Source organism: Theobroma umbraticum, unplaced genomic scaffold, assembly GCF_002168275.2.
Source record: "Theobroma umbraticum cultivar Fairchild unplaced genomic scaffold, ASM216827v3 scaffold_4.1, whole genome shotgun sequence".
Taxonomy (NCBI): Eukaryota; Viridiplantae; Streptophyta; class Magnoliopsida; order Malvales; family Malvaceae; genus Theobroma; species Theobroma umbraticum.
In genome coordinates this window covers 2,096,640-2,123,556 of record NW_018397258.1, presented here as the reverse complement: position 1 = coordinate 2,123,556, position 26,917 = coordinate 2,096,640, and the positions used below count along the sequence as shown (strand labels likewise).

Here is a 26,917-nt window from a genome sequence, read left to right as displayed (position 1 = left end):
TTCTTATCCGGCCAGGGGCAAGCCATTATTACTTTAAATTTACTCTTTTCGTCTCCTTTTCTTTCTATATATATTTCTCAGATGTCCGAAATGTTTTTATATTATAAATTTATTTTTTATATTAAACAACATTCAGCATTTATATTATTTTTTTTTCAAATTTTAATATAAAATATATTAAAATTTAATTTTTTATCTTAATTCCGTAAAAATAAAAAAGATAATTATTTAAAATCAAATAGACTATTAATTTTACAGTTATGCCTATGCTCTTATACAAAAATTCTTTATTTAGAGCTATGGTCTTTAATAAGAAGAAAATATATATATATATATATATATAAAAGTATTAATTACTGCTACCTTTTTGGGGAAAAAGAATAGGTAAAATATATATATATATAAGTATTAATCCGTAGAGATGGACTAAGCATATGCATATAATTATATGACTAAAGTTTTAAATTAAATACTAAGATTAGGCTTCCTACTTTACCACCAGAACATTTTAATGAAACGCTATTATTGAGAATTTAATATAACTTAATATTAAAGTGTTTGATATATATAAAAATATTGATTAAAATCTTGAAAATAACATTAAGCGTTTAGCTTAGAAAACATACGTATCCTATTAAAAATTACTGCTTCAAAACCATAGTAATATTCACATGAATTAAAAGAAGTTTTTTATTTTTAAAATAAAGTAAAGCACAATAAATAAATACTATCTATATCTAGTAGCTGGAATTTTTTAAAAAAAAAAAGAAAAAAACTTTAAGAAACCCTTAAAATGTAATAAGATCACAGGCGTGACTCCGAGACCAAAGACAGCGAAATGGGAAAGCCCTCCTCCTCTGTGGTTCCTGCTTCTCAGGGACCGCAAACCTTCCCTTCTTCTTCTGCTGCTTCCACGACAAAATCCCAAGACGGATCTCCGCCGTACGCGTCTAACGTTCTGCTTTTCTTTGAAAGCGTAGGGATTTCCGATCCCAACGTAGATAATTACAGTTCAAAAGACTTCTACTCCGATCTACTGTGTGACCACCTCAAGACCGACACCGTCCAACGTGGCCACGTCACCTGCTTCGCCACCGTCAAACCCGCTGTCGCCGTAATTTCTTCTGAAACGTAATCTATTTCTATCAGAATTATTATGAATTATTCTCTTTTTTTTTATTGAGGATTTTTTATCTTTGCAGAATTATTTTGGTGGGTTACATGGAGGGGTAGTTGCAGCCATAGCAGAAAGGGTGGCAATTGCGACAGTTAGAACAGTGGTGGGTGTGGAAAAGGACATTTTTCTTGGTGAATTGGGCATTTCTTATCTCTCTGCTGCTCCCAAAAATGTAAGCTCTTTTGCCTTTTCAATTCCTAATATCTCTCTTTGCTTAATCCCTTCCCAATCAGGGGCGGAGGGTAGATTGTCTATGCCCAAATATTTTAAAATTATTTATTTATTTTAATGGCCCCTCAAAATAATTTTTTTATTTAATAATTATTTTTATTCCTTCAACCTTTGATGAAATTGGAGTCATTATGTTCAACATATTGCTAATTAAGCCCGGCATATAAATTCTATTTTATATATATATATATATATATATATATATCTATGGGTAAAAAAAATAGTTGCAACCTCACTTTTGTCTAGTGTATTACTTATTGGGGATATGTCTAATTGGACCCATAGTCGGAATTCACCCTGAGAATTAGGGCTGATGTAGGCTGCTTTTGATAAACTGCATTGCTTGACCTTCTCTTGCGTCTCATATGAAGATTATGCATCAGAAACAGAACAAGCTTTCTATCAATCATCTCACGTACTCTTGTTTCTTTTCGGTTTAATTAATATATACCATCACCTATGTTGTCACCATGCAGGCAGAGTTGATTGTTGATGGATCCATAGTGAGAAGTGGAAGAAATGTATCTGTAGTTGAAGTTGAATTCAAACTGAGGGAAACAGGGAAACTGGTCTATACTTGCCGTGCAACCTTCTATAATTCACCCATTGCCAAGTTATGATGTGTACATGATAGTCCGAATTTTACTTGTGGCTCGGGTTGATAACCATGCCTAGTGCCTTTTAATATAGAATCCCAAAAAGATTCTGGTTCTTTTTTGGGTATTGCCAAATGAATATTCTCATGCCATTATTACCAAATAATCAAGATAAATGTGTTACCTTTTTAATTTCTGCTACCTCTTTTTACTTGATGAAACGATGAAGCGGAAGACTGATAGGAATGTAGAACCCTAGGGTTCTAGGAGATCATTCTTGTGCTTCAAAATATCTCAAAGCTACTCATCAGTCATCACTTAAGTAGCATTATACTTCAAAAGCAAAACAGTCAAACAAACAGGATCGAGACAGACAATTTAATATTATTTGGAGAAAAGATGAACCTTAATGTGCCTAAAGCAATCAGTTATTTAACATGTCTAATATTCTAATTTATAGATCAATGAAGAGAGAACCTAAACTTGAATGCAGTTAATGTGGATAACGAAGGCTGCTATATGCATATTACAGGGTAATGGGAGCCACCTGCAAAAACATTATAATGGAATAGAATCCGAATATTTGACGCACACATATTGATTATTAGTCTTACATTCTCAGAATTATGAGCTTTGATTCGTACTACTTTTTAATTAGTAACTTGTTCACTGGTCAAGACAAGATCAATGGCCCTTTACACCAATTGTCATCTGTGCGAATCAAAAAACATGAGAGAACAATAATGTAGAGGAAAATTTTCCATGATAATAATGCTGGGTGAAGCCATTTGACACATCTGCACCATGTTTGTAAATCCCACTTGCTGGCCAACAAGTACTCTTGTGACTCAGCCTTTTACAACAGCATGCATCTAGAAGCCTGGCATATCGGCAGAACTGGTCTCAATGAATAAAATACCTAAGAAAGGTAAAGAAAATGCACCGGTTTAATTCAGCAATGCTTATAGTGATTGATAAGATGTTACTGAAAAGGATTATATAAATGGGTCAAACAGGATATATCACTTTATTAACACACACCATCAACACTTCTCACGGAAATATGGCATTAACAAATGCCTCTGCATCAAAAGGTTGAAGGTCTTCGAGACCTTCACCAACACCTACAAACTTCACAGGAATGCCAAGCTCATCAACCACGCTGACCTGTGAGGGGCAAGAACTTAGAGAAAGATGTGAACAAAGTTTGGAAACAACCCGCAAAACCCCCCACCCCAACCCAGAAGCAAAAAAAAAAAAAAGGGGGGGGGGTTAAGAGACAATACCACACAGCCACCTCTAGCAGAACCATCAAGTTTCGTCAAAATAAAACCAGTTATTCCAACTACCTGTCACAAAGTTGAAACTCGCTTAAATAACAGCTGAGTGCAATTAAAAAAATTATTAGCATTTAACAAGTTCATCTAAGTATCTTGATGAAGAAGGCAGGGATAGGAACAGTGCCTCATTGAACTCTCTTGCTTGTGGAAGCATATTCAATCCAGTGTTCCCGTCAAGAACTAGTAGGATCTCCTGCACATGTTGCAGAATGGCCTTAAGATAACTCTTCACAATAATAACATGAAACTTATAAAGACAAGCAGGTCACTGTATTCAATTCATTCAAATTCATCATTCTTTGTCACTGGTCTTAACCATATTTCTGAAGATCCTACTACAGTAAGAACTAGCATCATAAAAGCTGGTATTTAAAAATCATTTGGTATTAATGTTTAAAGAGACATGTAAATTAATAACCCTTAAGGCATTAACCAAAAGGGATGGCCAATATAAATGAAAACATGGGATAGGAGCAGGTAGAATAAAGTATCAAACATTTGATATGTCTGAACCAACTATACCGAAGAGGAAATGCTAATCTGTCTTGTGGCCCAGACATTCAAACAAATTCAAGGCGAGAAGGAAGTTAAGGGTCCAAAACAGCTTGAGCTTACATTGGGTGCACCAGGAATAACTTTTCCCACAGCCTTCTTACAGGCTATCAACTCTTCCATCAAGCTGAAATTAGTATGAAGACCTGCACAAATGATAAAGCATGCCCTGAATTACAGTTTAGAGGCAGATACAAATACACCAAGACTAAACAAAGAAGGTTCATAGTACTTACGTCCAGATGTGTCACACAAGACAATATCAAAACCTTGCTCCTTACCTCTTTTCACAGCCTGCGAAAGCACTATTTAGAAAGCACTTTAAAATCACAAGTTAAGAGTTGTAGAGTATCAGAATAATAATAAAGGAAAAACTGCAAAATTTGTGCCCTTCCCCTCCACCCTTTCCCTTTTGGTCCTAAAAAAATACTTCTTTAGATATTCAATTTATCTACCTGATGATGCTTTGGCATTCTCCTTTTCAGCTACAACAATCTCACAACCAGTTCTCTCAGCCCATATCTCTAGTTGATCACTAGCAGCTGCTCTGAATGTGTCACCTGCTGCCATCAATATCTGGCAAGATATCAAATTATAAGAAAAACGAGGGCAAAAACTGTTTGTGACTAAGCAGGTTTTTACAACAACAGAGGCCTCCATCACACTGCACCGAAAGCAACGCACGTTTTTTAACAGCTCACCTTTGCCCCTTCATTCTTTAATCTATAAGCCAGCTTTCCTGCAAGGGAATTATTAATGAGATTATTTTATAACAAAATGTGAAACATCAATTTGCTAAGACAAAAATTCCTCAATAAATAAATCTTCCACAACTAGTTTGATAAACTAAAGAATTTCACTCGCGAATCCAAACAACCTTAACTGATTAGCAATTGCGACATTGGTTAGTAGCCTTACCGAGTGATGTTGTCTTGCCACCTCCATTAACGCCAACGATCATGATCACAGCTGGCTTCCTGATAACATGACCAGAGTATTCAACCAGAGGAAAAAACAACGCCATTTTAGTGCAGAATGGAACTACAGGAAAAACTCAAAGACTAAAACACGAACAAACCTGAATCCAAGACAAAGCTCGGTCTTGCTCCCTTTCTTTGTTAAGAGATCCAACACACACTTCTTCAATGCATCCTATAATCCACAAAGTAATCCACATTTTTCAATATTTATAACCTCATAAAACAAATATCTTCACCACAACTAAATATAAATGAAAAACATCATCCTATTTATAAGCATTGTAGTTTTCTGTATTAACCTTTATTTCACTGCCTGATTTAAGTTTGCCACTTAGTATATCCTCCCGCAAGCTCTCCACTATTTTAATAGAAATTCTAGGCCCAAAATCAGATACCAATAAAGCCTGCAAAATCAAATAAAAAAGGAATAGCTTATTCATTTTTTTAACTAATTTTAAGCACTTTTTCAGTAGCATGAAAACAAGGTATATTTAGCAGAGAAGAGAAACCTCTTCGAGTTCGTCGAGGACGCGATCGGTGTCGGCGAGGTTCCAGTATAACAAGAGTTCGTCGATGACGGCGAGGTTGTCTCTGGTCTTGGAGAACCCAGAGAAGATCTTTTCAACGTCACTCTTGGCCTTTTCCTTGATTAACCGACCTAGTCGAGTGAAGAACCCGGTCTGACTCGCCAGGCATTTGAAACGAGAAGCGGTTGGTCTGGCTGTTGTGGATGGATTGAACCGGGTTCGAGGAAAGTTGGAAAAGAGCGGTGAGGGTTTGGAAATGAGCGAGAGCTGAGTAGAGGAAGCCATCTCTCTCGCTCTCTGTAACTGAATCGCGAGAGATGAAATGAGTGGGACTGGATAACATCCCTCGAAACGATGTCGTTGCTACTTGCCACTGTAATACAAATTGATCAATAATTTGTTCCAAAAATGGTTAATAAAATAACTTTTAAATATAATTTTTTCCAAACGATGTCGTTTCAAGTGACCTAACCTAACCACATGATCTTTTTTCCATTTTTTTTATGCATAAAGCACAATTGTTCAACATGGATAAATGGGAAAAAAAAGGGAAAATTGTACACTGAAATCTCTACAATCTAGCCAATGCTTTTTCACAATTTGCATTAGAAATAGACATAATACTTTTAAATAATTTTTAAATTATTTTAAAATTTTTAAATAAATTTTTATTCTTTTATTATATTTAATCAAACTCAAATACTTTTAATTTAAACTAAATAAATTTTTATAACTAAAGATATCGATTATTATTAATAAAAAAAATATTTATCGTTTTTATTCTCATGTGCCACTTATATAATATTGACAAAAAAGGTAAAATTATCACATAATCATATTAATATTTTATATCATCACTCACTACAATATATCAGTATATCACATCAATATCATATGATGTAAAATAACTAATGTTGTTTCGATTAATAATAATTTAAATTTTTTAAAAATAATTTAAGATATTTTCTAAATATAATGTCTAAATTTTGAAAAAGGCAGCACAAAAAGCTAAGCCAACTTTTAATAATGTTAGGTATTACAATTTCTATTATTAGTCTTCTAAAAATCTATGACACCAAACAATATTTAATTTGATTAATTTTATAATTTATGTTATCTTTATAGCCATCAAATTAGTTAACTTTATTAGTTAAGACTTTAAGATAGTCCACCCCCTGTTTGCAAGGTTGTTGCGGCTGCCGTAAGTTTTCCGCCCAACTTCCACGCAAGACCGCTGAGTAAAAATTAACAATTGACTCGTCCTTCGGCTTAACTAACATTTCCATCTGTTTTATGTTTTCGCTGCTAAGGTAATCGTGCCGTGAAACTTCCGAGCCAAAGAATTAGGAGGTGCAGGTCCAGCTCATCGCATGTTCTTAGTTACAACCTTTATTTCCAAAGGCACGAGTGACTGTGATGATGGTTGAGTGCTGACGACGCCGTAGTGATGTAAGACAACGAAACGAACCACGAAATTTATCCAAATCCAAAGGTGAAGTTGACATGGTCAGCGTTTAGTCTTCACTGTTCAGTTGTTCGCTGCCATTTGTCATAGTGTCACCATGGTCATGCAAATTTTATGTTAAAAAAATATATTTTCAACGGATAATACCATAAATCTCACGTAGATAGATATAAAAATTTCATCTTTTGAAAAATTTTTAAAAAAGAATATGAATTATCGATTATTTATTAGATTGACATTAGATATTTACAAATTTATACCATCTATAAAATATACAATACCTCACAAAATTAATGTGAATAGAAATATATTATCAACTCACTTGTTTTTTTTCTTTTGATTTAATTTAAAATTGCCTTTTCAATATCTTCTTCAAGTTTTCGTGCTTTACCGATCCAGATAATCATCCTTTTTTTTTTCTTTTCTTTTACGTTTGAATTACGTGCCTTCACTGCAATTTGAAGATAGAAATGAATAAAAAAATGATTTAACAAATAATATGGACTTGACTGCACACAAAATTAATCTCAAGTGGTTTTAAATTAATTTCCGAATTTTAGCACACGTGATATAAAGTAATTGTTACTAGTAGCAGTATTTATAAAAAAGATAGGAAAAGTGCCCACCACGGTAGTTTGAGAGCGTGTGAGAGGTGCACTGGGAAAAAGGTTGAAGACTTCAAAGTCAAAGGGACAAAGGCAACCCCACGTTTTAGCACCGCCGTGTTGCGTTCACGATCCGCCGGACACTCACGAGCACGGCTGTGGCACTTGCCTCGTAACTGATCATCCGCTCCCATGTTTGAACGAGAACAGGAAAATCACTGATGAATTTCCAAATAAATTCGTCAAAACTTAAGAAAATTTAAAATATGACATTCAATTTGAATTGAAAACTGGAGGAATAACTTCATAGAAAGTAACGGTGTAATTGAGCGTAGCCAAGTAAATTCAGTGTCAAACTCGATCTCTGACTGATTAAAAAAAATTAAAAATTTTCAAAATTTCAAATTTGATTTAAAAAATAATGGAGTTAATTTAATTCAATTTGATTGAAGATCAATTATCATTAATTTTTATAAAGAGTCTGAAAATCCATTCAAGTTCGATTTGAAGTACGAAATAAAAATTTAAATAAAACTTCAATATATGTAATAATAATATTTGATTTATATATGCATATAATATTAAAATGTTAAAAAATTTAATAAAACTTGTGAATCATTCAATACGAGTATTACAAAATGCGAAATTCTAATTAACTCATTACTTAAATAACTTGAATTCAAATTTGACTCGAAAATGAATTAATCGAATTCAAATACTTATTAAACTACATTTGAATAACTCACAATCAACTTAAAAGTATTATTAAGAAGTCGTAACTTAACATTGAGTTTTTGAATATGATTATTTAATAACAAGAGTTCTTATGACTTTGCTTTGCATAATTCTGCCCAAGTTCATTAAAGAAGTGTGACTGTTGCTAGCCTTTGTTTACCAAGCCTGTCTTTCACACATAGTGAATGCTGGACCAAATTTTTAATTAGAGTTTGATTCTAATACCACTACTTAATTGTCCTACCACATTTATCTCAATGCTCTATACTTCCATACACACATATATTAAACAAATACAGCCATGAGATAATCTTCCACACTAACAAAAAGGTTGAAATCGACCATTAATTTTTTTTTTTAAAGACAATCGATGGATAAATTATTAAATATGAAATAGTGTGAATAATTAATATATAAATATTTAGACAAACAACATTTCAGCATCCTTTTCCTTCTCCTTTACCTTTTAAAAGAATATAAGGGAATGGAAATCTAAGAAAACCTGCAAGATGTGAATTGGAAGTGGGTGGTAATTCATTGTATAGTATTCTACGTTGAAAACATCAATCAATATACATTGAATGTTGAACACTATGGGTAGAATGGAATGTTATCCACTTTGTTCAAGACTTTTCTTCTTAAAAGTAATAGAAAAAAAAATTAAAACTTAATCCACATTTTCCGTTGTTAATTTTATTCAATAAAATTAAAAATTACTCTTTAATTGTGACTAAATAAACTAATTTCAAATTAAACATATTTTGATAATTTTAATAGACATAAAAATTATTTATTCATAAAAAAATAAAATAAAAAGAATGGTCATGAAATTTACTATAAGAAAAAAGAAAGAAAGAAGTAAACAAGTTAAGGAATGAGGGTTTGCGTGGCGGATAAGATATTTTCTCTTTAGGTCCTATTAAATTTTGATTTTTGCACTAGTGCGACTTTATCTAGAAAGTTTAGGAGAAAAAAAAGAAAAAGAAAAAAGGGAACTACGCACCTCACGCCAAAATTGAATATTCACCCACACGCGCTTCTTTATTTTGTACTCTCATTCGGTCCTAATTTTGAAGTCTAAGCTGAAGCATTGCCTCTCACCTTCCGCAGCCCTTCTCTTTAGCTTCCTATGAAGAGCATCTATATAAGTCTCCCTACACGTCTTGGTTCTCACCAGCCGTCGCCTCCCTCAAACCCAAGCACACTAGGAAACCTCTTTCTGTTCTTGCTTTGTTTATTTTTCTTTTTTTGTTTCTCTTAATTTTATAATGGAGAGCAAGTCTCGCACTCTGGAGATCACAATCTTGTCAGGAGAAGACCTGAGAATCGATAACAAATCGGTTAAAAAGAACGCTTTCGTAGTCGTTTCGATCGAACCTTTTAACTGTAAGACGACGAAGATGGACGGTGAAGGAGGGAGCAACCCTTCATGGAACGATAAACTAGTGATGGACATGCCCATGCAGACACGCTTCATTACCCTGGCCGTAAAATGCAAGGCCTCCAGCGGGGAAAAAACCGTAGGATTTGCAAGAATACCAGTGACGGACTTTATCGGAGGGTACTCTCCGGAGACTTGTTTACAGTTCTTGAGTTACAGGTTAAGGGATCCCAAGGGGTTGAAGAATGGAATCATCAATGTCTCTGTCAGGGTAAAAGAGCCCCTACACGCTTGTTCTTCGCAGGCTGCTGCAGCAGCTGCAGGTCTGGGAATTCCCATAGACGGACGAAATGATTTTGGAGTTGTTACAGGGATCCCAATTTGGAGCGGTTATCCATCTAATTCTTTATTTAGATGAAATTGATGCATCAAAGCTGTAAATAGCCTCACACCAACAAATTTTCCCCCGAAAAAACGAAGGAAAACTTGTTCTGGAATTGATGAGATTTTGCTCTTATTTCTCTGTTTCCAACATATTTCCACTTTGGTTTTGTGTTGCTAATAATTTAGTAGAATCAAACTAATATATTCAAAAGAAACCGTCTATGTTGTCGCCTTGCCCCAATGACGCAGTCTTAGCAACCAATCCTTTGTCGTCTATTGATTTTTTCTGTTCATTGGATAATTAATCAGTTAATTAATTGGTGATTTCTTTCTTCTTTGATAGAACTAAGCACATGAAAACAATGCACATTGTATGCACGAGACAACTAGCAATGAGGAAATGAAATGTTTTCTACATGGAATTATTGTGAATATATATATTTGGTTAGGTATTTTATTATTACAATTAGAAATCAGAATGGAATATACCAATAAACAAAGATTATTATCACTCTAAGTGACCATTTGCAATTATATAAGAGACGTAAACTAGTCAAGTTACTCGAGTTATTCGAATTATGCTTGACACGTTATCAAATAATAAGTCAAGATTTATCGTAATATTATATTATATTATTAATTTATTTTTTTATTTTGAATTTATAATCTTATAACATAGAATAGCAACAAAGATTTGCATATGGTTAACTGACGTGAACGAATTAAGCTACTCCTCATTTACTCATATTGTAATTGAATATCCACCGACCAAGTGATGATAAGTCAAGACTCATGGCAATGTATTATTTGTTCTTGATTTTGGGGGTTTAATTCCGTGGTCTTAATGATCACATCTCACAGCACTCCAAGGAAGTAGCAACAAAGATTTGGTATGGCATGTGTTTCATGATATCCGGATCTTTGTTCGGAGTCAAAAACATGTGGAGTGGAGAGGAACGAATTTTTCACGTTTTGAATCTTAAAATGGTGCCTTATGTTTTCTCCTCTTTCCAACCTGTTTAATGTAAATATTCAAAAATCCCACACCAAATTCTACTTTAAAAAAAAAAAAAAAGTCAAACTTTCCTTGTCACGCCTGTCAGGCGGTCACCGATCTTTCCGTAGAAAACAAAGCCGTCTTATCTAATTTACTAGTCCTATATAGATTGGCTGGGGACGAAAACAGGAAGAACAGAAACAGCGTATCTCCTTCTGTCTTCCTTCTGGTATACTTCCCCTCAAGAACCGTTACATGGCAGTAATTTCTAAGTTCTAAAAGTCCCAGTTTCTTAGAAACAAGAGATGAGAAGCAATATGGGAACCTTCCTCGGATCTTTGATACGCCGTAGAGATTACAATAACACATTATATTATATATATATATATATATATATGTTATGTCTTTGTCTCAGTCAATATTGAGAACGATATTCATGCTAGGTCGGCAATCGACAACATATATACACTTTGATCATGTAAAAGACATTTTGTTTGTTAAATAAAAGCATTTCAATGGCTGACGGTTCATATATGCCCCACCAACTTTCGGTGTGATGAGGTCGGCAACAATGTACTTTTACTTTATTATAGTTGTTACCATTAAATTGGGTAATGTGTTCTTGTATTTTCTTTTAAATATATTATTTATAAGAAATGTTAATTTTATATTACTTACGATTTCATGTATTAATGTTTTTCTAATATATGTTATCGGTCCAATTTTGGATCATATATATTTTTGATATAATACTTAAAAAAGTCCTTAAATTACTCAAAAATTTTAAATAAACTTTTATTCTTTTATTAGGTTCAATTAAGTTAGTATATTTTTATTTTAAATCAAATAAGCTCATATAATTAATAATTAATTATTATTAATTAAATTATCTCTTATTATTTTATATCACCTGAAGTTGACATTATATGTTGATATATTATAATTGATAATGACATGACATACTAATATAATATAATAATATTATTATATGATGTAAGTATAAAATAACAAATAACATTTTCTCTAGTAACAATTATTCAATTATGTGAAATATAATTTCTTTTTGTTCCAACACATTTAACATTATTATGACTTGGTGTTACTGACATTAAGCACCAGTGGTCTAGTGGTAGAATAGTACCCTGCCACGGTACAGACCCGGGTTCGATTCCCGGCTGGCGCATCCCCTTGGAGCTGTGAGGAGAACTGCGCACATGTGATGGGAGGGTCCATCACACTTCTCTGATCTTGCGATGAGACCACGCGTATCTAGCTCTACCCAATGTTTTTTAATTTTTAAATATTAATTGTAAATTATATAATATTAGTGAAACAAAAAATATTTTTTCTTGATAAAAATCATTCAACATGATTATTTACAAATTGGATAATTTTATTAATATTTTGTAATTAAAAAATGTAATAAACAGTTATGACTATTTTCTAAAATTAAAATTTTTTCAACATTCAATATTATATATATATATATGTATATATATATATATATATATATAATCATATTCTCAATCTTTGAGTCAAAGCTCCAAATATAATGTGAAGGTCTTCCTTCACATACTAACAGCCCTCGTGAGAATTTGGATACTAGGAAATTCTTATCAAAATTCATCTTGTCTGTTTATTTGAAACTTGAAAGCAACATGATTGAGTGATTGCCCACAGAAATATCACAGAAAAACCCCATTATGATGACCCATTTCCTATCAACTAAGTTTACTATAGGATATAGCACCATTGATTTGTAATAGAGAATGGCTTCATTAGAACTAAATTGAAGAAAAATAACTCTTCTATTCCACAAACTAGACGTGCCTAAAACAAGTTGGGAAAACACATACTGTACATTAATACAATTTGGGAAATACCAGAAAAGCCACGCCTGCTTATGTGGCGAAACCCATCCCTAATTGCTGCCTCTAGGCTGCCAACAAGATGTCCGGTCATAGGATTACATACAAGCAGGGAAGAAGCACTGTTAATTACTCTGATTAGGCTTTTCTACACTTCTTCACTTCCACTCAAGTTACCAGTCTTCAGCATGTTGAACTTGCAGAGTGGACAGGTAGCATTGATGTACAACCACTTGTCTATACAGGTGCAGTGGAAATGGTGACGGCAAGGGAGTTCGCGCAATTCACTCCCATCTTCATAAGCACAAAGGCAGATGCAGCATTCCTGTGATCGGAACATAAATTTGGGTTAAAATGGTGTGTTCATTCTTCAAGAGGCCAGGGGAGCAAACATGAAGACCCAAGAATGGATGGCCACCACTCTCGGTTATACACATGAATAACAACTTTAAACTGCCTGATTTTACCACTCCATTTTATAGATTTTATAATGAAAGAAGGAAAGTAGGTCATCCAAAGAAAGTCCAGAGAAGATTGGATTTAGAATGGAAAATAACATAGCTAGTGCTCAAACTCGATATCAACATCGCATTGAGAAGTGCGTATGTGGATTTAATTATGGTGTTTGTGAGCTACCAGCAATTGATTCAATGTGTAATAGCAAATTCTAACCTCTGCTACAAACACAAATTGGTTCCATCAGAAATAATGATATGTTTCCAATTGTAGCTTCCTAAAATGTTCAATGATTTTATGAAGGCAAATACAAATGCACAACAATATAGGGTACTTACAGCATCCTCGTGTGAAAGAATTTGTTCAGCAGGTGTATCAGTGTTACATTCGGTCATTATCCCCTCACGAGATTCTTGAATTTCACCATTTACTTTTTCGAAATCACCAACCCTGTGAAATTTGTACTTTGGCAATCTATCAATTTCTTCCTCTGTTGCTCCTTCCTGTTTTACAGATTCAAGGTTATGTAAAATAAGGCAGGATTATTCAAGAATGGAGGCTAGATGGAGAAAGTTACATATTCTAGTGAAATGATGCAGCAGCCTAGGTAACATATTCAAGTCATGTTTCTATTCAGCAAGAATCAGTCACATGCTCTTCATTTTCAGTATAATGTATTTTCATGGGGATTAATTTTAACATTACTCACAGATAAAGTTTTCCTTGTAGGACTGGGAACAACAGAACATCCAGAGCCTTTCCATCACCCAAGAACAGGAAAATTAAAGAAGCAATGACCATCTTAAGGAATGTTGTTTCTGAAATTAAATTGTTTATTCCAAGTACATTCTTTTCAACAGTATAAGTAAGAAACCAGATTAACCAGATTCGTAATTTGAGGGCGAAAATATATCCCAAGTCTGTCAGGTGCAGAAGTCTATATGAATAAAACATTAATGCCCGCCCACCCCGACCCGTCGCCTCCGTTAAAATGAAAAAAGGAAGAAAAAGGGAAGAAGAAAGAAAGATCACAGGTGTATCTCACTATGGTACCTTAGCTCTTCAAACCTCCAAGGGGTCCACATAGATCATACCCAATACAGTCCAAAAATACAGGTTTCCTTAGTGAATGTCGAATCACCCAGCTCATTATAGAATTAATTAATCATGTAGCAACATTTTATTATTTGATTTTGTGTACCACTTCAACAAAACATATAGTAAAAAAAGCTATCTTTGTCTCAATCATGATTAAAATATAGTCCACTGAAAGGCACCAAACGGTAGATTCACTGAATGCAGTGTTCTAATATAGTAATCTGCACAGAAAGTGAAAAAAACTTCACGTACCCTGTCTGTGAGAGCATACAGAATTGCTATGATGCAAGGAAGACAGCAGCAAACAGCAATACCAATAAGACAGGCAACAGCAGCACAGATCATCACAAAGACTACATCGAATGCAAGAAATGTGACACAAAGCCTGGGGATTAAGAACCCATCTAGTGAGTTAGCAATGGTTTGTAATTAAATATATAAGGAAACAGACAAAAAATGTGTATTGAAATGATATGATACCAGTAAAGTTGAGGTGAATGACGTGCCAAAGCTTGTCCATCAGCCATTATCCAATAAAATCCAATGATCCACCAAAGAAATGAAAACATTGTATTTGCAGACTCCAAGTTTTTGGCAACACTGCAAAAATCATGAAGATTTGGCTTAAGTAATCTTGATTGTATTTCTAATTAATCTTAAATAAAATTATCTACCTGTTTTCATTGCCACTATTCAGCTGCTCTGTTTCATAATCCTCAGAATCCCCCGTTTCACTCCCGGACTGAGAATTCGGGTCAGAATTCTGATCCTCGATGTTCTCCGAATCCGAATCCCTCCTTCCATTTCTTCTTTTGTATTCTACGACTACGCAAGCAACGTGAAATAAACACTGTAACCCGTAACCCGAAATCCAGAACCTTAAAGGGACGGTGGGCTTTTCTTCAAGGCTGAGTCCCAGGACGACAACCGCGATGACCACAAACGCCATATTCCAGAGAATGTCAAGCACTATAATGGGCTTCGAATAGGCCCAATCGCTTTGACGCTCTTCCAGTTGCTCGGCCGCGGTTTCTCGTACACGAACCGACGGCTCACGGAGCATCAAGCGACGACTACTGGCGCGGCGAAGGAGCCTAGCAGCCGCACCGCTTAAAGGTGGGGGTTGGCGACGGAGGAGACGGCGGCTACGGAGGAGGTGATCGGCCATGGAATGGGTCAGGAGGGGTGACGTGTCCACCTCATCTGATGTAAGTGATGTCGGAGCTGGCGCATTTGCTGGGTGCATCTTTTTCCACAAAAAAAAAAGAAAAAGAGAAAATCTTTGTTGAGTTTAAGGTTGTAAGAAAGAAAACTTGTAAGAAGGGTTGGATTGAGGATCAATTATTTTGGAATGATTATAAAGGGACTACAAAATTGTAAAAAAAAAATAAAAATGACTAATTTAATTTGGTAGGAATTCGAATTTTGGTGGGTTTTTTTGGATTTATGCACATAAAATTTGAAACTTTAAATTTGGATAATAAAAATGCAAAAAGGCGATGGTACTCCTAATTACAAAAAGGTAATAACTTTGGTACAAAGGACTGCCATTATTAGGATGGGGGCCAGTGGTATCGGTTTCAAAGACGACGGACGATGATGATGAGAGAGAAAGCATATAGATTTCATTTTGAATAAAAATTAAATTTGATAAATACCCATCAATGGATCAACCTAGATTTCTTACTTGGTTGTGTTAAAAAAGGACGCGTGTCATGTCATGGTATCATTGCACTTCAATGGGAAAGCCCTGTTTTCACCATATTAACTTTAAGAAAAGAAAAGAAATAGAAAAAAATCTTTCACTCGAACTCGGAGACGAGATTTTGGAATTTGGTGTGGAAGTGTGAATTGCGTTTTTTGTATTGTTAACAATTCCAAGGAGAAAAGTGCCAAAACGGTTTTGAAAGCAGAATACAACTACCCATGCAAACAAGACCAACGCGTTCCCTGATACAGAGCTCAGCTCCTTCTGTTTCCATGGAAGTTCCCGCCATGTAGCCTGAAAATTATGTGCTCCGTGTAACTCAAATGAACCCACCTCGTCTTCTTTTTCCAAATCATTTACTTTTCTACTGTTAATTCCGTACCAAATTTACCCCTTTCTTTAATCTTCTTTTTGTCTGTTTTGTACTAACTACTGCTACTACTACTTACATTTCTGTTCAAGTTTCAAGATTTTAGCAGATTTATTGAAAATTTTTTTGATTTCAGATTTGAAAAAAACAACAATAGGAAGCGGCTTCAATGATAAAATTATGTTTGAAAAATCTAAACTTTTCTTTCAAGGCACGTCGACTATACATTCATTTAGGGTCAATTCTTTTTCATTTTACGAATTCCAGTCAATTAAAGCTTGATTCCAATCGGGTCTTAAACGAATTATCCAAATCGGGTCGGATTAATGAAGCTCGCGAGCTATTTGACGAAATGCCTGAACGTGATGAGTTCACTTGGAATACAATGATAGCTGCTTATGCAAATTCTGGGAAATTAACGGAAGCTATAGAGCTTTTTAAAGAAACCCCAATGAAGAGTTCCATCACTTGGAATACACTAATTTCTGGGTATTGTAGAGGTGGGATGGAAATTGAAGCTTTTGATCTGTTTTGGGGAATGCAATTTGAGGGACAAAGGCCTAACCAGTACACGATGGGAAGTATTTTAAGGTTGTGTTCCACGTTGGGTTTGCTTCAAAGAGGAAAACAGGTGCATGGTTATGTAATAAAGACACAATTCGAGTCGAATGACTATGTTGTTACTGGTCTTGTTGATATGTACGCAAAGTGCAATTGCATTTTGGATGCTGAATGTTTGTTTAAAATGATGCCTGATAAGAGAAATCATGTGATGTGGACCGCCATAGTTGCAGGTTATTCTCAAAATGGTGAAGCATCGAAAGCGATTGAGTGTTTTCGAGATATGCTTGTTGAAGGAGTTGAGTCCAATCAGTTCACTTTCCCCAGTGTCTTAACAGCTTGTGCTGCGGTTAAAGCTGGTCCTGTTGGCGCACAAGTGCACGGTTGCATCATTAGGAGTGGTTTTGAAACTAATGTTTATGTTCAAAGTGCATTGGTTGATATGTATGCAAAATGCAGGGATTTGGATAATGCCATGAGAGTGTTAGAGAACATGGAGGTTGATGATGTGGTTTCTTGGAACTCCATGATAGTAGGGTGTGTGAGGCAGGGTTTTGAAGAGGAAGCTCTCTCATTGTTTCAGAAGATGCATGCTAGAGATATGAAGATGGATAGTTTCACGTACCCGTCTGTTTTAAACTGCTTTGCTTCCATGACGGACTCGAAACATGCAATGTCTGTTCACTGTTTGATTGTTAGAACAGGATTTGAGGCTTGCAAGCTTGTGAACAATGCTTTGGTCGACATGTATGCTAAACAAGGAAACCTGGATTGTGCTTTTCAGGTGTTCAACCACATGCCCAACAAGGATGTGATCTCATGGACCTCCCTGGCAACCGGATATGCTCATAATGGTCTTCATGAAGAAGCTCTCATGTTGTTTTGTGACATGAGAACGGCAGGCATTTACCCCGACCATATTATTCTTGCAAGTATTTTGAGTGCTTGTGCAGAACTAACAGTTCTGGAATTTGGGCAACAAGTTCATGCAAACTTTGTTAAATCTGGCCTCCAATCATCACTATCAGTGGATAATTCCCTGGTAACAATGTATGCTAAGTGTGGGTGTATTGAAGATGCAAGCAGAGTATTCGATTCTATGCAAATTCAGGATGTGATAACTTGGACCGCTCTTATAGTTGGTTATGCCCAGAATGGTAAAGGAAAGGACTCGGTAAGGTTCTATGATCAGATGATTGCTAGTGGCACAAAACCAGACTTCATTACCTTTATAGGCCTACTATTTGCTTGCAGCCATGCTGGTCTTTTGGAAAGTGGCCGCTCCTATTTTGCATCTATGGAGAAGGTTTATGGAATTAAACCAGGTCCTGAACACTATGCTTGTATGATTGACCTCTTGGGTCGCTCCGGAAAACTTGTTGAAGCTGAGACATTATTAAACCAGATGGATGTTGAACCAGATGCAACTGTATGGAAGGCGCTTCTTGCTGCATGTAGAGTACATGGCAACTTGGAACTGGGGGAAAGAGCAGCAAAGAACCTCTTTGAATTAGAGCCCTGGAATGCGGTGCCATACATCATGTTGTCCAACATGTATTCTGCTTCCGGAAAATGGGAAGAGGCTGCAAGGAATCGAAGAACGATGAAATTCAGGGGGATCAATAAAGAGCCTGGTTGTAGTTGGATTGAGGTAAACAGCAGAGTTCACAGATTTATGTCTGAGGACAGAGGCCATCCCAGAACTGGTGAGATCTATTCCAAGATCAAGAGATGATGCTCCTGATCAAGGAAGCTGGTTACGTGCCAGACATCAGTTTTGCTCTCCATAACACCGATGAAGGGGGCAAGGAGCTTGGTCTGGCCTATCACAGTGAAAAGCTGGCCATCGCTTTTGGACTTCTGACAGTGCCACCCGGAGCCCCAATTCGAATTTTCAAGAATCTCCGGGTTTTGCGGGGATTGTCACACTGCTATGAAATATATATCCAGAGTTTTCCATCGTCACATTATCTTGAGGGATTCTAACTGTTTTCATCACTACAAGGAAGGACAATGTTCTTGCGGAGACTATTGGTAGAAAGTCTTCTGTCGGAATCATATAGCATATTGTTTCTTCAAACACTTTTCTTCTGTGATATAACTAACAATAACTGCGATCAGCAGTTATGCTGACTTGTACTTCACACATGCATTTCAAGGATTAATGGCAACAAAGATCCAATACATATACGTTTAGGGTTGAGCAAAATCAACCAGATTCAAGCAGAAAAATCGATCAAATCGAACTGAGTTCATCAATTCAGTTGGCTGCCCTTTTCAGATATTTATTTCAATTATTTTTTTCTTTTACAATTTTTTTTTTTTAAAAATTAAGAAGCATATTAAGTTCACAATTTAAATTTATTTTCTGACCATTTCTCATCCAGGTAATACCTTAGACTGGGGTGGCTCACAAGTTGAAGGTAGCTGCAGTTCAGATGAAAGGGATACAAAACATGGATTTCTTGGAAATATGAATCTCTGTAGAAGTAGTAGTAGGAAAATTATACAGTGGAAGACGTCCTGATTCCTCCGGTTGAACATTTTAGGCTCTTTGAACAATGAATGCTAATAAACTATATATGACAGCAACAGCACTGTTTTAACGAGTCATCTTTATCATTAGTCGAGGCACGTAACACATCACATTGTAAATGAACAAAATGGAAAAAGAAAAAGGAAATGCCAAAACCTCGTGGCATGGCAGTCCTTTCCATCCACCTCAAAGCACCATCATTCAAGTCCTTGGATGGATAGCCTCCCGACTACCCTTTTTGGTCTTGCCAGGCTAAGGAACAAAGATGGTCAGCTCTGAACAAGCAGGAGGTGGAGCAGCGTAGCTTGTCTGGGCAACTAAGCAGCATACAAAACCAATTTACAATGCCTACAGATGCCATCTCATTTGATTTTATGTCCTTGCATGTTCTGGGATAAGACGTTGGCGTAGTTCAGCAGATGCAACACCCAGTTCTGCATAACCGCTGACATGAGAACACTAGCAACTTTTAAGAGAAAAATAAAAGGCTAAAAGATTAAACTAGGTTACCTTGTGCTGTAAAATTGAATAGTGGAGGTAGGGCTCGGCCATTAGGCAAGCATGCATTTGGGTCTCTCAAATCATCAAAGAAGGGGTGTGCACATGCCTCCAACTGAAATCCAGGAAGTGAAACATTCATTAAATTGCAAGACAAAGAACACAGGTAAAACTTTGTGAAAGACATGAAACTAACACACAATCCATTCTGACAACTTCTTGTGCACATGTGAAATGTCTCTACTACTTAAATTGCTACAACTTGGTCATGAAGGTTTGGTGACAAGTTACACAACTAAACTTCCTATCAAGATTCGAGTAGCCAAGGGAAAATTGCACACACAAAAGAAAACAACAACAATATCATATGAAATCCTTACGGCAGTGCAACGTAGGTTTGGTGAATACTGAAGCAGCCTTGACACAAGATCCACCGCTTCAGGAGGCATTCGCTTGTGAAATATCTGAAAATTATAACTGAAGAGTAAGATTTCCACTTTTATGTACTGTATAAATAAAATAACAGGAAGATAGATCCAATCAGCACACCTTATGCCATGGATGAGCTTTGATCTGAGGGAATTTGAATTCAGTGTAATTTGGATTCATGCATTTAATTTCCTCTCTGGTTGGTGTTCCCAGTATCTGATAAAGCAAAAGGAAGTAAAACGATCAGAAATGCAGAAAAAGGGGAGTAGAAGTGAAACTACACAAACGAAAGGCCATAGATGCAAACCTTAATAATTTCCACTAACTGATCGACACCACTTTCACCAGGAAACAGTGGCTGCAAATGGGGTAATAACCAGAATGCATTAGTGCATATTACAATGTATATATTATTATTGTTCTATACAGAGTTTTATCAAAATATATAACTTTTACATACTACAAATGGATGCTTGGGATAAGAACTCAAAAGCAGGCAGATGGTAGGTAGATGAAAGAATAATTTCCTAAAATGTGCTGCAAAGTAGAATTTCAGGATGTCAAAAGCCTCTATAGCTTACAAACAAGGAACAAGAGCTCAAAAGGATGACTGCATCACTGACGTGCACAACCAGATGTCAAAGCAAAACATAACAATGTTAAATGCAAAACCCACAACACACAATCATGAGAACATAGATGAAAACCATGAACGCTATTAAAGCATTATAAAGCCATGCAAGCATTAGAGAGGTAAATAAAACATAAATTGACATCAAAACTCAGACAAAGTGTATCTAAAAGGAAGTACTATTTTCACACTCACCTGTCCAAGTAGAAGCTCAGCCATGACACAACCAACGGACCACATATCAATAGCAGTTGTATACTCTGTTGCCCCAAATATAAGCTCCGGAGCCCTATAATATCGTGAACATATATATGATATGTTGGGCTCACCTGGCACCTAACGATTGCAGAGTAAATCCCATAAGTTTTACAAACAACGAAAAAGACTTTCAAACTTCCCAAAAATTGAACATACCAACATCTTTGCACTGCCAAAATCACATATCTTCAGCTGGTGAGAGTGGGGATTGACCTGCGAATACATCACAACATTAGCTCCTATATGCTATAGCTTTTAACAATACAAACAATTATCAGAAGAATAACAAAAGCAATAACATGTTAAAGCCAACCAAATTCCACAGACAAGAACCATATTATCTCATGAGCATACACAAAGAAATCCAACTGACACGCAGTATGACTGACCACCAGTAAACATAAAAGTGTCACACATTATAGTGCATTCAAGTTGTTAACAAATTTGTCGACGAAAAAGTAACATCCTATACACACAAGAACTAAAATATTTCTTAACATCAACCTCCAGCTGATAATACAAGTGCAAAAATGTCTTACCAGTAAATTTTGCGGCTTAATATCACGATGACATACACCAACCACATGATGTAAATAATTTAGAGCACGACAAATCTACAAAAAGAAAGCAATATAGCTTGTCACGACAAGCACTGAGAATATGAACTCAAAATGGTTAAATTAAAATTCTAACAGTACAATTTTGTAAGGTAGAGACAAGGTTCACCTGGTATGTATACAGCTGCACATAAATAATGGGCATATGCTGATTCATTCTGCTGTAGTGTTTTGAAACTCGGTAAACAGTTTCTGGTACATACTCCAAAACAAGGTTAAGATAGAGCTCATCTTTGTCAGTGGTTGAAAAGAAACAGTGCTTCAGTTGGACCACATTAGGATGGTTAAGTATACGCATAATCTGGAGTTCCCTATTCTTGTATCTTTTATCCTGCAGAACCTTCTTTATAGCAACAGATTCACCTCTCTCCAAGCACTTAGCCTACATCATAACATAAAGTATTCCATAAACCTAGAAGAGACAAAGGATAATTCTGAATAAATGCAAACACTAAGAGAAAAAGCTTACAGCCAAGAAGATGGCTACATGCCGATAAAATTGTACCTGAAAAACAACACCAAATGAACCTGTGCCAACCACACGTTCCGCCATATATGAGATTGTCTGAGGCCCAAGAAAAAAATGCATTTTTAAGTGTTTGTTGCAGGCTAGCCCAAATAGAAATAAATACCATCCATGTAAACCAAGATTCTAACATGATGATGGCTTTAGCAAACTATTGACCTGGGCTCATTTTTTAAATATCAACTGCAGCACACAGCCGCAACAGAAAAAGACTTATTCCCACTCCATCACGAAGGAAAAGGGAGTGGGAAAAAATTCAAGGATAAGAAAAGGAACAAAGTACCTTTAGCTCACTCATAGACTGCTAAACATAGTTTACAATCCAGATGAGCAATTAATAATGTGCAACAAAAAGTCCACCAAAAATCAAATCACCTGTTTTGGTTGCCCATTTCGACCACCAACAATTGTTGAAATTATCTGACCTGTCTCTGTTCCATTTCCATTAATAACAGTAGCCTCCACATCCTGAGCAATACAAGTTACAAAATGGTAATTTAGAAATAATCAAGGATTATGAAGATAGATAAATTGTGGACAGCAATTAAATCATTTCATAAAATCAAATAACATTATCCAGAAAGCTGGTCACAAACCTGGTTATCATTTTAAAACAAGACAGAAATGAAGACAACATTTAAGAGGAAAAATATCAACATGCATATACAGATACATCTTGAAGAGTATAAGACAAAAAAATTTACCTTCTCATCATGGTTGGCAGTTTTCTCATCTCTAATTCTCATTTCATGCATTTCATTAGGAAGCTGATCAACACCTGATTTCTCCGTTCTAGCAACAGAAGTTACATTGGATGTGCTTGCTACAGTTTCCAGTGACGTAGAAGCCATATGCTGCTCTAGACCAGTGGTACTCCTCTCAACTAAATGTGATTCCCCATGTACCTTACATTCTGCATCTTGATCAACCTTTGCCCTCTTAGTGCCACTATCCCCACCCTGATGAAACAATTATAATTTTCCAAAAGAAATCAATAAATGAAAACAAAAGATTAATGAAGACAAGCATCCTCATAGTAATAGAGTGCCTTGTATATTGCATATATTTATATTTACTATTCCCAGTGTAAATCTTACATTGTGTTCTTTTCAAAACAATCGAATTTAGTATATACAACAGGTACTAACTTTCAACAATCAAGAAGCAATCCAGATTGCATAAATATTACACAAACAGACACAGGCACAGGCAGGTAGCTCATTAATTAATCAACAATCAGTTCAGCCTCCTCCTTCAAACCCCTTGTGCTACTTGCATAAAATTATGTGGCTCATCCTGTTATCTAAAAGGCATCCCTGATTAAGCTCGGGAGTTCAGCTGAGGATAGGTTGATAAACTTAAAAAAAATGAGAACAGACCAGCTTGATACTTTGCGTCATAGCTCAAACTACACGGCATGTAAATTGTAGTCTTCGTTATTTTATCAATACTCTGTCCAGTAGGTGTAAAGGTGGGAAAAAAGAAAAGAAAGAAAACAATTTAGAGGGTCAAATGTAATTATCCAAGTTCCTTTCCTCTCTAGACTTCAGTCCATGATTACATACTATGGTCAACATCACAAGGACCCAGCAATTTAGGTAAGTAACATATCTGTAGCATTTTACCTCTATAATCAGCCCCTACCAAGGAAAAGAAGTTTGTCTAAAACATTACCCATTCTCAGGAAAAACCAATAATGGCGATTTGACCCATTGCCAACCTAGCAACAATCCTCTACATAAAATCCAACCACTAAAACACAGCTTACCATCAACCACCCCTAGTAAAAATATAATCTAAAACTACAGCTTAACCTATGACAATTACATTCACAATAGTACAAACAAGAAATTGTTCTCACAAGAAACAGTAATTGAAATTAAGATTTCCTCAATTAGAAAATCAAAGAAAAGATCCACCAACTACGATCAGTGAATGAATTAGAACACATTCAATGTTGAAACAAACCAAGCAACAGAGAATCCAAAAAGTATGGCAAATAACCTTTTTGAATCGAAAGAAAAGAAATGAACCAAAAAAGGAAAAAACTTTAGCTAACAATGCCATTCCTCTCTACCTCAAAATGCGTTTCAACGAAAAGGAAGACTTCAAAAACTATCTCAAAATGCAGATTTTTATATATAATAAAAAAAAGAATATTGCTTAAAACTCCAGCTATAAGCCGATAATTAATCGCTACGAGAATAACCGTAGGAAAAAATATATCAATATTGCATCTAAAATAATTAATAATCCAGCTAAATCTAGACATGAATACCAGAACTCACAAAAACAAAAAAGAAAAAAGAAAATATTTTCCCTATTTAGCTACTCATGGAAGAAAAAAAAAGCAGGAAAATTAAAAAAATAGAATAAAAAAAAAGGATTTGTCTTCAATGAGCAAACCTTAAAGATAATCCAAAAATTCCTTCTTCCTTTCTTTCTTTTAGTCCATTCTCTTAACAAAGCCGATTAAATCCACGAAAAAATAAAGGGAAAAAAAGAGAAGACTTACGGGTTCAGAAGAAATAGAAGAGCGACCGGAAGCAATGCTCTTGAGACGACGCATCACATTCATGGTTTTAGATTTCACAGAACCAAGCCCTAATTTCTTCGAACGCAAACGACGAAATTCGCCTCCACCACAAACAAGAGAAGAGAAGAGAGAAAACCCGCTTTCTCTCTTCTTCTCCTCCTCCTGCAATTCTATAACCAGAATCACAAGACAATGGAAACCAAATACCAATCCTAACCCAAAAAATTAATATAATTGCTCAAATATATAACCTAATAGAGATTCAAAATAAAAAAAAAATTATGTTATTGGGGAAAAAAATTCTTCAATTTCTCTGTATCCAAACAAAACACAAAGAAAACAAAATTAAAAAGAAAAAGAAAACTTTCTCTCTCTAGAATATTTTCTCTTCCATAAAGGCCACCAGGTGTCTTTCCTGATTTGATTTTTCGTTGGTCAAAGCTGGATGAAACCCAATCATACCAGCCCCATTTTTTGTACTTCAGTCAAACAAGAAGCGTGACCCGTTGATACTTCATTATTAGAGATCCAACGATCAGCATTCCAGCTCTTGTTTTTATCGTTTGGACTAAAATATCCGCTCTTGGTGAAGGGTATTTACGGGATGATGGTATTTTTAAGACAGAGACTGACCCTCACGGAATATTCGGGGAGCTTTGACCAATCTTTGACGGTTCTTTTGGCGGTTAAATTAAAATGTATTAACTTTTTTAAATGAGAAATTAGACCCTAATTAGCCCTTTCGTTCTTATTTTTAATCAATAGCTCAAATTAGTTTTTCTTTCTTAATGAAACCTTAATTAAGTTTAGGTCTGGGTCTGCGTGCGGACCGATCTTCATTATTTATATATATTAATAACGCGTGATCTCTATTTTATTGGCGTAGAGATAAACGCCAAATAGCTTATGTTTAAATTATGCAATTTTTTGGGCCTGACCATCGCTATAAACTTTGATACTTTTTTATTTTTTACAAAAAAAAAAAAAACAGAATAGCGTTCAAACTTTTATTAGAGAAAATGAGTTTGAATCCTAAACATCGTTTACATTTAAATTTTTATGTTGGAGATTTAACTTTAGGTAAATTTTATTTACATTTTTTGAATTGAGAATATTTTAATAATTTTATTTAGTAAAATTAACAGTAAAATTTTTTATAAAAATAAAAATTATCTACATGGTGTTGATTAAAAAATTATTCATAAGTTGTTAATTAGAAAAAAAATTATAAGATGTTATATGAGAAAAGTTAAAATTATAAATGATGCAGGTAAAAATATATTTATAAACTTTAAACTTTTTAAATACTATCATATACGGATCTCACATCAGTAAAATATGATATATATATATATATATATATTAAATATATAAAAATGAGTCTTCCACCATATATCAGATATATTTTTTAAATTAAAAATATAAATTTATAACAAATAGCATTAAAGCATATTCGAATTTCACTAATGTGAAGCTTTCATAAAAGATACAAGAGTCAAAGTAGTGTCGAACTAGTGTAAGAGTTTTTTTTTTCTATAAATAATGAACCTATGCAACAAAGACATTATATAATTGAGTGGAATAAAATATTACGGATTTCACATCAATAAAAAATAAAAAATTTAAATATATAAAGATGAATCTTTCCCTACTTATTATTTACTATTGAGTATTTTGTTCATTAGTTGATGCATAATCTCAGTACAGTTTGAATCCCCTTCTCTCAATTTTTAAAAAAAAACTTTTCACTACTTATTAAATATATTTTTTGAATTAAAAATATGAGTTTGCAACATATATATATATGTTATTGTCATTTTCAAAACTTTTATCATTTTAATCCATAGAAATAATA

The 26,917-nt window shown here is 34.9% G+C and overlaps 6 protein-coding genes and 2 non-coding genes across 9 annotated transcripts; 5 read left to right on the top strand and 3 right to left on the bottom strand.

Moving 5' to 3' along the window:
• Window positions 1-760: 760 nt before the first annotated feature.
• On the top strand, window positions 761-2,196 carry LOC110414123 (Thioesterase superfamily protein). The gene is made up of 3 exons (XM_021425188.2): window positions 761-1,114; window positions 1,203-1,349; window positions 1,885-2,196. The coding sequence occupies exons 1-3, from the start codon at window positions 839-841 to the stop codon at window positions 2,026-2,028; spliced, it is 567 nt and encodes a 188-aa protein (XP_021280863.1). The 5' UTR covers window positions 761-838; the 3' UTR covers window positions 2,029-2,196.
• A 366-nt stretch (window positions 2,197-2,562) lies between these two features.
• CPFTSY (signal recognition particle receptor protein, chloroplast (FTSY)) lies at window positions 2,563-5,739 on the bottom strand. Of its 2 annotated transcripts, XM_021424905.2 has the most exons (12): window positions 5,386-5,737; window positions 5,176-5,280; window positions 4,975-5,048; window positions 4,815-4,873; window positions 4,598-4,635; window positions 4,352-4,472; window positions 4,133-4,201; window positions 3,960-4,042; window positions 3,469-3,537; window positions 3,291-3,353; window positions 3,046-3,171; window positions 2,563-2,923 (listed from the first exon to the last, which is right to left on the bottom strand). In XM_021424905.2, the coding sequence occupies exons 1-11, from the start codon at window positions 5,686-5,688 to the stop codon at window positions 3,058-3,060; spliced, it is 1,098 nt and encodes a 365-aa protein (XP_021280580.1). In that variant the 5' UTR covers window positions 5,689-5,737; the 3' UTR covers window positions 2,563-2,923; window positions 3,046-3,057. The 2 variants fall into 2 exon arrangements, with proteins under 2 accessions (XP_021280580.1, XP_021280581.1); XM_021424906.2 differs by lacking the exon at window positions 3,291-3,353 and having other exon boundaries at window positions 5,386-5,739.
• A 3,628-nt stretch (window positions 5,740-9,367) lies between these two features.
• BAP1 (BON association protein 1) lies at window positions 9,368-10,345 on the top strand. The gene has a single exon (XM_021425118.2). The coding sequence runs from the start codon at window positions 9,477-9,479 to the stop codon at window positions 10,005-10,007; it is 531 nt and encodes a 176-aa protein (XP_021280793.1). The 5' UTR covers window positions 9,368-9,476; the 3' UTR covers window positions 10,008-10,345.
• A 1,737-nt stretch (window positions 10,346-12,082) lies between these two features.
• On the top strand, window positions 12,083-12,153 carry TRNAG-GCC (transfer RNA glycine (anticodon GCC)). Its single transcript has one exon. It is a non-coding gene; the product is annotated as a tRNA-Gly (tRNA).
• Window positions 12,154-12,161: 8 nt separating this feature from the next.
• On the top strand, window positions 12,162-12,246 carry LOC149527349 (small nucleolar RNA snoR114). Its single transcript, XR_016351108.1, has one exon. It is a non-coding gene; the product is annotated as a small nucleolar RNA snoR114 (small nucleolar RNA).
• Window positions 12,247-12,726: 480 nt separating this feature from the next.
• On the bottom strand, window positions 12,727-15,791 carry LOC110414164 (RING/U-box superfamily protein). Its single transcript, XM_021425230.2, has 5 exons — window positions 15,067-15,791; window positions 14,873-14,992; window positions 14,645-14,777; window positions 13,633-13,797; window positions 12,727-13,163 (listed from the first exon to the last, which is right to left on the bottom strand). Exons 1-5 carry the CDS (start codon window positions 15,636-15,638, stop codon window positions 12,987-12,989), a joined length of 1,167 nt encoding a protein of 388 aa, XP_021280905.1. The 5' UTR covers window positions 15,639-15,791; the 3' UTR covers window positions 12,727-12,986.
• Window positions 15,792-16,086: 295 nt separating this feature from the next.
• On the top strand, window positions 16,087-19,324 carry LOC110414162 (Tetratricopeptide repeat (TPR)-like superfamily protein). Its single transcript, XM_021425228.2, is given in 3 exon segments — window positions 16,087-18,755; window positions 18,758-18,942; window positions 18,944-19,324. Coding segments are annotated over 3 exon segments (2,427 nt in total). The 5' UTR covers window positions 16,087-16,639; the 3' UTR covers window positions 19,070-19,324.
• A 140-nt stretch (window positions 19,325-19,464) lies between these two features.
• On the bottom strand, window positions 19,465-25,499 carry LOC110414163 (shaggy-related protein kinase theta-like). Its single transcript, XM_021425229.2, has 13 exons — window positions 25,042-25,499; window positions 23,231-23,485; window positions 22,902-22,994; window positions 22,506-22,565; window positions 22,110-22,382; window positions 21,923-21,997; window positions 21,540-21,596; window positions 21,321-21,461; window positions 20,802-20,852; window positions 20,615-20,710; window positions 20,446-20,529; window positions 20,078-20,180; window positions 19,465-20,001 (listed from the first exon to the last, which is right to left on the bottom strand). Exons 1-13 carry the CDS (start codon window positions 25,102-25,104, stop codon window positions 19,940-19,942), a joined length of 1,413 nt encoding a protein of 470 aa, XP_021280904.1. The 5' UTR covers window positions 25,105-25,499; the 3' UTR covers window positions 19,465-19,939.
• Window positions 25,500-26,917: the final 1,418 nt, after the last annotated feature.

Bases quoted from the DNA above. Each gene is read 5' to 3' on its own strand.
- LOC110414164 (XM_021425230.2), bottom strand. From the start codon at position 15,638: ATGCACCCAGCAAATGCGCCAGCTCCGACATCACTTACATCAGATGAG. The intron at 13,798-14,644 runs GTACGTGAAGTT...TCTGTAAAACAG, and splicing joins TGTATGCTCTCACAGACAGG to GAAGGAGCAACAGAGGAAGA. The intron at 13,164-13,632 runs GTAAGTACCCTA...TTCCGATCACAG, and splicing joins TTCTTTCACACGAGGATGCT to GAATGCTGCATCTGCCTTTG.
- LOC110414123 (XM_021425188.2), top strand. From the start codon at position 839: ATGGGAAAGCCCTCCTCCTCTGTGGTTCCTGCTTCTCAGGGACCGCAA. The intron at 1,115-1,202 runs GTAATTTCTTCT...TTATCTTTGCAG, and splicing joins CCGTCAAACCCGCTGTCGCC to AATTATTTTGGTGGGTTACA. The intron at 1,350-1,884 runs GTAAGCTCTTTT...GTCACCATGCAG, and splicing joins TCTCTGCTGCTCCCAAAAAT to GCAGAGTTGATTGTTGATGG.
- CPFTSY (XM_021424905.2), bottom strand. From the start codon at position 5,688: ATGGCTTCCTCTACTCAGCTCTCGCTCATTTCCAAACCCTCACCGCTC. The intron at 4,202-4,351 runs GTAGATAAATTG...CTTTCTAAATAG, and splicing joins GAATGCCAAAGCATCATCAG to TGCTTTCGCAGGCTGTGAAA. The intron at 3,538-3,959 runs GTAAGCTCAAGC...CAACATGTGCAG, and splicing joins TTATTCCTGGTGCACCCAAT to GAGATCCTACTAGTTCTTGA.
- BAP1 (XM_021425118.2), top strand. From the start codon at position 9,477: ATGGAGAGCAAGTCTCGCACTCTGGAGATCACAATCTTGTCAGGAGAA.
- LOC110414163 (XM_021425229.2), bottom strand. From the start codon at position 25,104: ATGAATGTGATGCGTCGTCTCAAGAGCATTGCTTCCGGTCGCTCTTCT. The intron at 22,566-22,901 runs GTGATTTGATTT...CTTGGGCCTCAG, and splicing joins GAAATGGGCAACCAAAACAG to ACAATCTCATATATGGCGGA. The intron at 20,853-21,320 runs GTGAGTGTGAAA...CCCCATTTGCAG, and splicing joins CTGAGCTTCTACTTGGACAG to CCACTGTTTCCTGGTGAAAG.